Source organism: Orbicella faveolata, unplaced genomic scaffold (assembly GCF_042242905.1).
Source record: "Orbicella faveolata isolate gen_17 unplaced genomic scaffold, um_ofav_v1 contig_25, whole genome shotgun sequence".
In the NCBI taxonomy this organism is placed as follows: domain Eukaryota; kingdom Metazoa; phylum Cnidaria; class Anthozoa; order Scleractinia; family Merulinidae; genus Orbicella; species Orbicella faveolata.
In genome coordinates, this window is record NW_028301553.1 from 24,912,501 (window position 1) to 24,923,163 (window position 10,663).

The following is a 10,663-nucleotide window of genomic DNA, read 5'->3' on the forward strand; positions in this document are numbered from 1 at the left end:
TTACAATTCTATAATATTTTTTGTTTTTTGTTTTTTTTATGACAGTATGGTTGAGTCCTCTCATCATACACGTACATGTTATTACAGTCGAACCTCCGGTTGCGACCACCTCTCCTCAGCGACCAGTTTTCCAAAATACCAAAAGGTTCCAAGTCAAATCGCTATATTTGGAAACTCTTGTAAGCGACCACCTCTCGTAAGCGTCCGCGACCACTTTTAGAGCTAATAGTTTGAAAATTTCTTTCGTTTTTAACCTCCCGTAAGCGACGACTTGACAGATAATAGAGCGAAAATTGGATAATAATGTCAGTACCGTAGTACCTGTCTTTATATTCTCTCAAAACAAACGTCGAAAACTCACAGTTCACAATGGGCTCAAGTTCAAAAGGCACACATCGACCGCACGGCCTCGGTCGATGAACAAATTCACAACAACTTGAATAAAACTCCTCGCTTCCATCAAAGGCATACGTGTGTGAATGTATACATGTGAGTGAGGTTTTCTGAAAATTACAAAAAGGTATTAAGTTCCAAATGTTTCTTTGAATAGCAAAGGCGAAATGTTAACTTACCGAACTGTTTGCTTCGAGCTAAACGAACGGCATAATAACAACTTTCTGACAAACTCCTGCGATTCAAAACACTCGCTTACTTGAACACATGACGACTAAAGTCCAACGGTCACGTTACGTGATCGACAAAAATCTCCCAAGCGGAGTCGGGAGTGACAAATAATGTGTTGCAACATTATCGCACTCCTGGGTAGTGCAAGAGAGGGAAATTTCTCTTCTCTCGACTTTTCACATGAATGAAACATTTAAAACATGGGGTAAGCCTCTGCAGTTACCATGAGGCGAAATTTTGACACCGGTATGGAAACAAGGTATCCGCCGACCAGTATCACGTGACCATATCGCGGGCTCGAGTTTAAAGCTCATTTAAAGCTCTTCTCAAAACAGAAGGCCAAACAATATACAGAAAAGCGTACCGTAAAGTTACAAACTCAAATCAAAATTGTACCTTCTCCTGGGTTAGCTTAATCGGTCTCTGAACAACCCGGCCCATGAGCTACGCTTTTAGGCTGGCCTAAATCAATATATTATAAAATTATCTGGGAAAAATCACCTGGAACTTCAGAGGACCTTTCTCTTAAAACAGAAGCCTTGATTTGCAATCCTTGATCAGCTAACTGACTCAAAGTATGGAAGAAAAAGTCAGGTCCTTTGTCATGTTTCCTGGTTGACAACAAAAAGTTACAGCTTTCAGTCATGAAGAGGATGAATGGAACATTTATATCAAGATACAGTGTATGACCCTTACGAATGGCTACAAAATCCTCAAAATTGTGAAATCCAATCGCGCCATCCAATCGAAAAACCAGTCCCTGACTTTTCAATTGGAAAAAAAAATTGGAAAAAAACACGCGACCTCGATGAGCTGTGACCCGCGATATGGTCACGTGATACTGATCAGTGGATAGCTGGTTTTGACAGCTGTCAATTAACCATAACATGGATGCCAAAAGTCAAAGATGTAGCTATGGTAATAGTACTACTTGTAACACTCTTCCTAATTATGATTACAAGAGGCCCCGCGGGACATCTGATATTTTCGCGCGCGCGTGAGGTCAATATGTTAATAAGACGTAGTTTAAATTCTGTGGCAACGGTCAAACTAACATCTTTCGAAATATATTAGAGCTAATCATCGTCGCTGTTCTTATAATTTCCCTTTCGCGATCATCGTCCACCAGAGGTCAATCATTCATTTCGGGAAAAAGCTGTAAGTTTGTGTTTTTCGGGGTTTGTCCGTTCAGCCGTCTAATGTTGTAAATAATTGTTTATTTTTGTTCTATTTTCAGTCAAACTCGTTGTCGTGAATAAACTTTAACGTTTGTTCCCTTTTTAAACGATGTTTGGAGACCGATCGAGATTGGCTTCGCGATATGGCGGTAACATTGTTTGAAGCTTTCCTTAATGTTTGAGATGTCTGTGGATCGTGGAGTAAATTCGGCGACTGAAGCAGCGGAAGATGCAGCCGGCGGAGTTCGGATGAGACATCCTAGTGTCACTATCGATCAACCCCAAGTCACATACGAGCGAAATCGTCGTTTGAAGGCCTCTAGAAGCGCCGCTAAAGGAGTTATTACCCGTAGGCGAAATGAAGCGAGAGAGATGATGTCAGATTTTGGCAACCCGTACGACATTGAACAAAAGCTTGCAGAGTTAGACGAAGCGATAACAGGCTTCGAAGCAGCGCACCAAGCGTATCATAATCAACTGGATGATCGAAACGAGATCGAGGATTCACTTGAATACTACGAAGTTACAATGCTTCTTGCTAGCGATTCCAAAAGAATTATCGAGGATTGGATACAGAAATTTAAACAACCGTCGAGAGCAACTAATCTGTCGAACTTGGACCCCGAGGACTCAATTAGCAACGTTGGCTCACGAGCTACATCAAAGGTTCCGCAGAAATCTAAGGCCAGTTCAAGAGCAAGCTCCAGATCTTCCAGACGAAGTTCGGTCAGTAGCGCTAGGATAGCAGCGGCGGCAAAAAGAGCATCTTTAACGGCCGAAGCCTCCATGCTACGAGAACAGCAAGCCTTACAACAGGAGGAATTACGCCTGCAACAAAGAAAGCAAGAGTTAGCACTTGAGACTGAAATAGCTAAAGCCAAAGCTGAAGAGCGCGCCCTCGCAGAAGCCGAAGCCGGGATTCCAGAGCGTCGGGCGAAAGAAGGCTTCCGAAATTCGGCACCTGCCGTAAAAGTTGAATCCTGTTTAACTAAAGAGCCCAGGGCAGGTCAAGAACTCCCTATCAGGATCACACATCACCCGGTAGCTGAAGTAAATGTTAAAGAATCTCGGCATCGTGCATTTGAGGACAGGGAATCTCAATATTCCACTTCAAGTGAAAAGGGATTACGTCTATTATTGGATTTGCAACGTCAACAGCAGGAGCAGAATCGTAACATGCTAAATATTCAGCAAGTGCAACAACTGCTAAAGCAACAACAGCTTCACACTTTAGCTCTAACTTTGCCACAACTTGAAGTTCCCACGTTTACCGGCGATCCTATCGAGTATTGCCGCTTTATTAGAGCCTTTGAGAGCATGATCGTGGCAAAGACCACGAGCTATAGTGCGAGAATGTATTACCTCGTGTAGTACACGGCGGGCGACGTTCAGGAGTTGATGCGTAGTTGTCTAGCAATGGATTCAGAGGAAGGGTATCGAGAGGCTCGAAAACTGCTCGCTAAACGGTATGGGCAGCCGTACAAGATTGCTTCTGCTTATGTAGAACGCGTAACTAATGGACCAGCGATAAAAGCGGAAGATGGGGCAGCATTACAGTCGTTTTCTGCTCTCTTGACAACCTGCCAGAACACATTGAATGAGATCGGATACCTAAGCAAGATTGAGAACCCAGACAGTCTAAAGAAAGTAGTGGCCAGACTTCCTTTCAGCCTACGACAGAAATGGCGCGAAGTTGCAGATGAAATAACGGAGGCAAAGGCAAGGGAGGTGACGATTGCTGACATCGCTGATTTCGTAGAGAAGAAAGCCCGCATACTAACGCACCCGATATTTGGAGACATTATCAGCGAGCCGAAAAGTAAAAGTGTCCTTGACGGAAAAAGACCAGGAAATAGAAGACTCTCCTCGTTTGCGGCTGACGCCCATAACCTCAGTAGTAGTACTGACGGTGGCGTGTCGGATGACACCTTGGTGTTAGGACCCAGGGAACCCACCCTCAGCTGCCCATTGTGTAAAGCTGCTCATTGGTTGTCCCAGTGCAAAGACTTCAGAAGGAGAAACGTCAGTGATAGATACCAGATTGCAAGAGAGAAAGAGCTTTGCTACAACTGCTTGATCCCGGGTCATTATGCTGCAGCGTGCCCAAAGGCCAGCTTTTGTAAGGTGGATGGCTGCGAAGACAAGCATTCGACATTCCTGCATCCACCAGCTGTGCGTGCTACCAGCGGAACGCAGCCAGATGTTGGAACCCAGAGTGCGTATGTTAATTTCGACAAGTTGCAATGTGCCTTTTCTGAGGTCGGAGGCTCAGTGACAGGGCTACCGGTAGTGCCTGTAAAAGTGAGAGCCAAAGGGAGCGACATCACTGTACACACATATGCCTTTCTGGATGGTTGCTCTAACACATCCTTCTGCAGTGAACAGCTAATGAAGCGGCTCGGGGTTAAAGGCATCAACACCACCATATCATTAACAACAATGGAGAGAGAGGGTAGTACGAGAAAGTGCGAACTTGTCCAGTTGGAAGTTTTCGACTTAGAGGAAGACAATTTCATTGAGCTGCCCTTTGTATTTTCTAGACCTAGACTTCCAGTAGCCTCAGAGAGCGTCCCTCGCCAGGAAGACGTTGACAGGTGGCCGCATCTGAAGGGGGTAACGGTCGCGGAGATCAATGCCGATGTCGGGCTACTCATAGGCCATGACGTTCCTAAAGCTTTAGAACCGAAAGAAGTTAGAGAGAGTCAGAATGGAGGTCCATATGCGGCTAAAACGTTGCTGGGCTGGGCCATCAATGGCCCACTTGGCAGGAACGGAAGCGCTAAACGTACTTCAAACTTTGTTCGAGCGGACACTGCCCTTGATCAACAGTTTCAGAGGTTCTGCAACATGGAGTTCAACGATTCTCTCGACAATGAGAAAGCGATGTCACTTGAGGACAAGAGAGCCCTAAACGTCATGGAATCCACTGCTGTTCTAAACGAAGGCCACTATGAGATCGCGATGCCGTGGAGATACTCTCTACTCTGCCTGCCAAATAACAGAATACTAGCTGTACACCGTCTGGAACTGCTACGAAGGAGACTCGTCAAAGATCCAGTCCTCTTCCAGAAATACTCGGCCTTCATAGACAATCTTCTTGACAAAGCATATGCCAGAAAGGTCCCAGATAATCGGCTTTGTCCATCAGGCGAGGCTACCTGGTTTTTGCCGCACCACCCAGTCTTTCATCCGAAGAAACCCGGGAAAGTTAGAGTAGTGTTCGACTGTGCAGCGAAGTACAAGGGCGTGTCCCTTAACGATGTGCTGTTGCAAGGCCCAGATATGACCAATACCCTGATTGGTGTTCTGACTCGTTTTCGACAAGAGCGAACTGCTATTATCGCCGACATCGAATCTATGTTTTACCAGGTCCGTGTTCGCCCAGACGATTCTGATGTACTGCGTTTCTTGTGGTGGCCCGATAACGATCTCCAAAGACGACCCGAAGAATACCAGATGACAGTTCATCTTTTCGGCGCCGTCTCCTCTCCAAGTTGTGCAAACTTCGCTCTTAGAAAGACGGCCGAGGACAACTTTCAACGATTCGATTTCGAGGTGATCAATACAGTCAGAAGAAACTTTTACGTAGATGACTGCCTGAAATCTGTACCTAGCGAGAGTGAAGCTATCCGTCTGACCGCTGACCTCAGAAGACTGCTAGAAAGGGGAGGCTTTAATCTGACTAAATGGGTCTCGAACTCTCGCAAACTTATCGAATCATTACCTGAGTCTGACAGAGCCGGATCATTCAAAGACCTTCCTGATGATCAAATGCCCATTGAGCGTGCTCTTAGGGTCCGTTGGGACGTAGAAGACGACATATTCTGTTTCAAGATCGAAGTCAACGACAAGCCCCTCACAAGAAGAGGATTGCTATCTGTCGTTTCCTCAATGTATGATCTGCTTGGGTTTGCAGCCCCAGTGATACTTCCAGCCAAAGCGATATTGCAAGATTTATGCCGAAAGAGATTGGGGTGGGATGACCCAATCCCTACCGAGGAAAAGGAACGTTGGCTTAAATGGTTGAAAGATCTGCCCAAGCTCGAACGCTTCTCAGTTGATCGCTGCTTTAAGCCCCAGAACTTCGGGAGAACTGCGTCGCTGCAACTACACCACTTCTCAGACGCTTCGCAACAAGGCTACGGTGCAGTCTCTTATCTCAGATCTATGGATGACAAGGGTACAATTCACTGTTCATTTGTGATGGGAAAGGCGCGTACTGCTCCGCTGAAGTCCATAACGATACCAAGGCTAGAATTGTCAGCAGCTGTTCTTGCATCAAGGCTGGACAAAATTATTAGACGAGAGATTGACCTTCCAATACACGAGTCCGTGTTTTGGACAGACAGTACCTGTGTGATGAACTACATAAGAAGCAATGACAAGCGATTTCACACCTTCGTTGCTAACAGAGTGGCGATCATACATGATGGATCTTCCCCGTCTCAGTGGAGGTACGTGAACACCGAAGCGAACCCGGCAGATGACGCCTCTAGAGGTCTGGCAATAGACTCGCTTATTAAGAAGAATCGTTGGATACGCGGTCCCGATTTCCTTTGGCAAAAGGAGTCAAGGTGGCCTACACAGCCGACTACCGTCCGAGAAATACCTGACGACGACCCTGAGATCAAGAGGGAAACTCGCACGTTTTCCGCTGTATCGGACTCTGGAACAAATAGTATAAACAAATTGCTCGAGAGATTCTCTTCATGGTCTCGACTCAAGAAGATTATGGCCTGGATCCTGCGCTATCGGGACGGACTGAGAGCATCGTGCGAGAGGCGTAAAAGGGGGTCGACGTTAGCACCGAAATCCACCGTTGGCAGGGAGAGTGAGTCTATCAATGTGGATGAGATTAACAGAGCAGAGAAAGAAGTTCTAAAATTCGTTCAACGTCAAAGCTTTGAAGAAGAAATGTCCCGTCTCGAACAGAAAGGAGCAGGCAATCGCTCAAAGCGTTGCAAAGAGCAGGAATCACTGGTTAAGAAAACGAGTGCGATTTACAAGCTTGCACCAATGAAAATTGATGGTTTACTGTATGTCGGAGGACGTTTGACGCAAGCTTCCATACCAAATGCCGCCAAGCACCAACTAATCCTGCCCAAGAAACATCACGTTGTCGATTTGATCGTGCGCCACTATCATCTAAAGTCGGGTCATTCAGGCCTGGAACATGTGCTGTCCTTGATTCGTGAAAGGTTTTGGATCCTTAAAGCGAGAACTGCTGTGAAGAGGGTGCTACGCGGCTGCTTCGACTGCAAAAGGAGGCAAGCGCCATTAGGGGAGCAGCAAATGGCAGATCTGCCTACAGACCGCGTGACACCTGAGAAACCGCCTTTCACGTTTGTAACAGTCGACTGTTTTGGTCCGTTCGTTGTGCGGAGAGGAAGAAGCCTTGTGAAAAGATATGGGGTCTTGTTCACCTGTTTGTCCGTAAGAGCCATACATTTGGAGGTCGCCCACAGTCTTGATACAGACTCCTTCATCAACGCAATGCGACGGTTCATTGCTCGAAGGGGACAACCCGAAGAAGTGAGATCAGACAATGGTGGAAACTTTGTTCTTGGGGAAAGGGAATTGCGTGAAGCGATCGAGGGCTGGAACCAACACAAGATTGGCGAATTTCTGCTACAACAGAATGTTACATGGACGTTCAACCCCCCAGGAGGTTCTCACCATGGTGGAATTTGGGAACGTTGCATTAGGACGGTGAGAAAGGTTATGGGCGCTTTGACAAAGGAGCAGATCCTTGATGATGAAGGCTTGGCAACGTTGTTGTGTGAAGTGGAGTCTATTGTGAATGGTAGACCGGTGACTCAAGTCTCAGACGACCCGAGAGATATGGAGGCCCTAACACCAAATCATCTGCTGTTACTTCGCTCAGGACCTTCGGCACCACCTGGCCTCTTCTCCAAAGATGAAATTTACTCTCGCAAACGCTGGCGGCAGGTTCAATACCTGGCAGACATATTTTGGCATAGGTGGATCAAGGAATACCTCCCTTCCCTGCAAGAGAGACAAAAATGGAATAGGCCTAGGAGGAATTTTGCTGTTGACGACATTGTCTTAGTAGCTGATCTGAGCTGCCCACGAAGCTGCTGGCCGATTGGTCGAATCTTGGATGTTCATAGGAACACCCAAGACGGCTATGTGCGAAGAGTAACGGTGCAGACCAAAGGATCGATCCTACAACGACCAATCGACAAAATTGTCTTGCTTGAATCCGCTGATTAGGTGTTGGATCATCTCCAGTTGTAGTATGGCGGAATTGTTTGGGACTCAGTGTGCAAATCACAAAGCGAACGGGCTATGACGTTGGAGTTCCTGTGGATTTCCGCGATAAAGAACCTTACCGAAATCAGAGGGGAATCCCCTTCTTTGAACGCTACCTAAGAACTGAACTTATTATTCTTCACTTAGCAGTATCGTTTGAACTATAAAATAGGTTTTGTTCTTTCGATTAGTTTACTATCACGCGAGCTGCGAATGTTACACTATTGTTTGGTAAATGCTAGAGATGCCGCATTTAGGGGCGGGAATGTAACACTCTTCCTAATTATGGTTACAAGAGGCCCCGCGGGACATCTGATATTTTCGCGCGCGCGTGAGGTCAATATGTTAATAAGACGTAGTTTAAATTCTGTGGCAACGGTCAAACTAACATCTTTCGAAATATATTAGAGCTAATCATCGTCGCTGTTCTTATAATTTCCCTTTCGCGATCATCGTCCACCAGAGGTCAATCATTCATTTCGGGAAAAAGCTGTAAGTTTGTGTTTTTCGGGGTTTGTCCGTTCAGCCGTCTAATGTTGTAAATAATTGTTTATTTTTGTTCTATTTTCAGTCAAACTCGTTGTCGTGAATAAACTTTAACGTTTGTTCCCTTTTTAAACGATGTTTGGAGACCGATCGAGATTGGCTTCGCGATATGGCGGTAACACTACTCTCTAAGTTTTCAAGGTATTGGCGTACGGATGGACGTACTTCCGTAAGGACAGTCACATGACAACAAAAAATTGTTAGATCGATGGGTTACCAAATTATCTAAGGTATGGGGTTCCACTCACACGCCTTTCAGCGCGCAAGAGTTCCGCTAAAATATGCATTTGGTAAGAATATTAAGGATGTAAATATGTCACTCGGGTAAATTTCAGTTTATTTTAATAAATAAACTTTAAAATTTTAAACCCTAACCATAATCATTACATTCATAATATAAACTGTACATACCACCTATGAGCCCATACAATATGCAATGGTTGTGAAATTTCTATGTCGAGCTTTGACCTCTTCTGAACCTGTGGCATCTATAATGTATTTTACAAACGGGGAATAATTTTATTGAATATAATAGATTCTAGTTAGTCACAGTAATTGGACCGAGTGGAGTACAATTCGGGGAATTGAGAAGACGTCTACCTGTGGCAACAGATTAATTTGTGCATGTACAATTGGCATTAGCACAACTATGTAGGAGGTTGCAAACTCTTAAACCAAGAGAAAAATATTAATCATTTGAACATTCAATCAAATAAAACAAAGTATAGTATAAAATAATGGATGTGACCTCTTTTCTTAAAACCCATCAATTGTATCTTTTTTGTGCAACTCAGGAGAGAGTTTCGCCCAGCTTGGGAAGCTTTATACCATCTACAGTATTTTCTCTGACGTGCCCATTGTGGCTCTAACTGCCACAGCTACCAAAAGCAAAAAAGAAAAGATTGTTAGTTCCATTGGTCTTCAGCTTTTTTTGTTGCCGAGGTTAGTAATTGGTTGTCAAAATAATAAACAATTAAAACTTGTTGTGACATTCACACACCTTTTAGAAGTGTTTCTGTTCTTTCCAGTTTTTCTAACTTTGATAGTTCTTCTGCGATACTCCCCTCGTCAGGGGCGCACACCTCAGTGACTAGCTCCTGCAGCACATCAAGATACTGCACAACATCAGAATGCTTCGACTGATTGCATGGAACAATTGGTAGGTTGATGATAACAGATTTCTTTGCCATTTCTACAGAGAAGCGATTCTTAATATGCTTAGGGATAACAGATTCCAAGGAACTGAGACATGGAAAAAATTCTACCAGTACTCTGCTAACAGGGACAATGAACTCTTTTCTGAAAAGATGAAGCTCATCCTTACAAAGCAAGAAACTGGAATTGCTGAAAGTGCTTATGTCATTTACCAATGGCTTTGTATCATCAAGCCCAGCACTTGAGATTCTATCGAAGGTTAATAATGTGTTATCCATTGAAAATCAGAATTCCTACGATTTTGAACGATGACATTTGCTAAAATTTTGAAATCAAAATTGTCAAATGTAGCTCTTAATTCCATAGACCTGTTTTTCTTCATTACGTCACGAACCTTTTGTACTAGCCCATCACCTGCAAAGAAAGGAAGAAAAATTACTTAACTTTCAACAATAATACATTTATTTTATGTCCTTTAAAATAATTTATGTTTTTAAAAAAAACTGATGTAAATGAATGCTTACCAATGGCATCCATAATTTTCAAGTACAGTAATCTGCTCTTGACTGGCAGATACTAAGACTCCTCGTTCTTTTAAAGGTCTGCATGGTACATATTGCAAGAAATAAAAAAAAACATAAATGTGAAACAACAAATTAATCGTAAAACTGTATCACTAACAGAAGCTGAGGCACCTCTGTCCTAGGCACTCTACACTTTTAACCTCTCTAACCAAAACGTGGACACCCCCAAGCAGACACTTCTATGTAGTCTCATTGGATTTTACTTGTGGATAGGGAATGGTTGTAATTACATTTTGATGAGAGGTAGTGTACTTCTTGGAAAAAAGTACAGCACAATACAGTTTACTACTAAATGATCAAATA

General features: G+C 44.1%; 1 protein-coding gene and 1 pseudogene across 1 annotated transcript; one reads left to right on the plus strand and one right to left on the minus strand.

Moving 5' to 3' along the window:
* The first annotated feature begins 3,218 nt into the window (after positions 1 to 3,218).
* On the plus strand, positions 3,219 to 8,036 carry LOC149109620 (uncharacterized). Its single transcript, XM_089294655.1, has one exon. It carries the CDS (start codon positions 3,219 to 3,221, stop codon positions 8,034 to 8,036), a length of 4,818 nt encoding a protein of 1,605 aa, XP_089150781.1.
* A 1,549-nt stretch (positions 8,037 to 9,585) lies between these two features.
* On the minus strand, positions 9,586 to 10,310 carry LOC149109621 (uncharacterized; annotated as a pseudogene).
* Between the last annotated feature and the right edge of the window lie 353 nt (positions 10,311 to 10,663).

What these genes read in the sequence shown, in the direction of transcription:
- LOC149109620 (XM_089294655.1), top strand. Translation starts at nt 3,219, where the DNA reads ATGGATTCAGAGGAAGGGTATCGAGAGGCTCGAAAACTGCTCGCTAAA.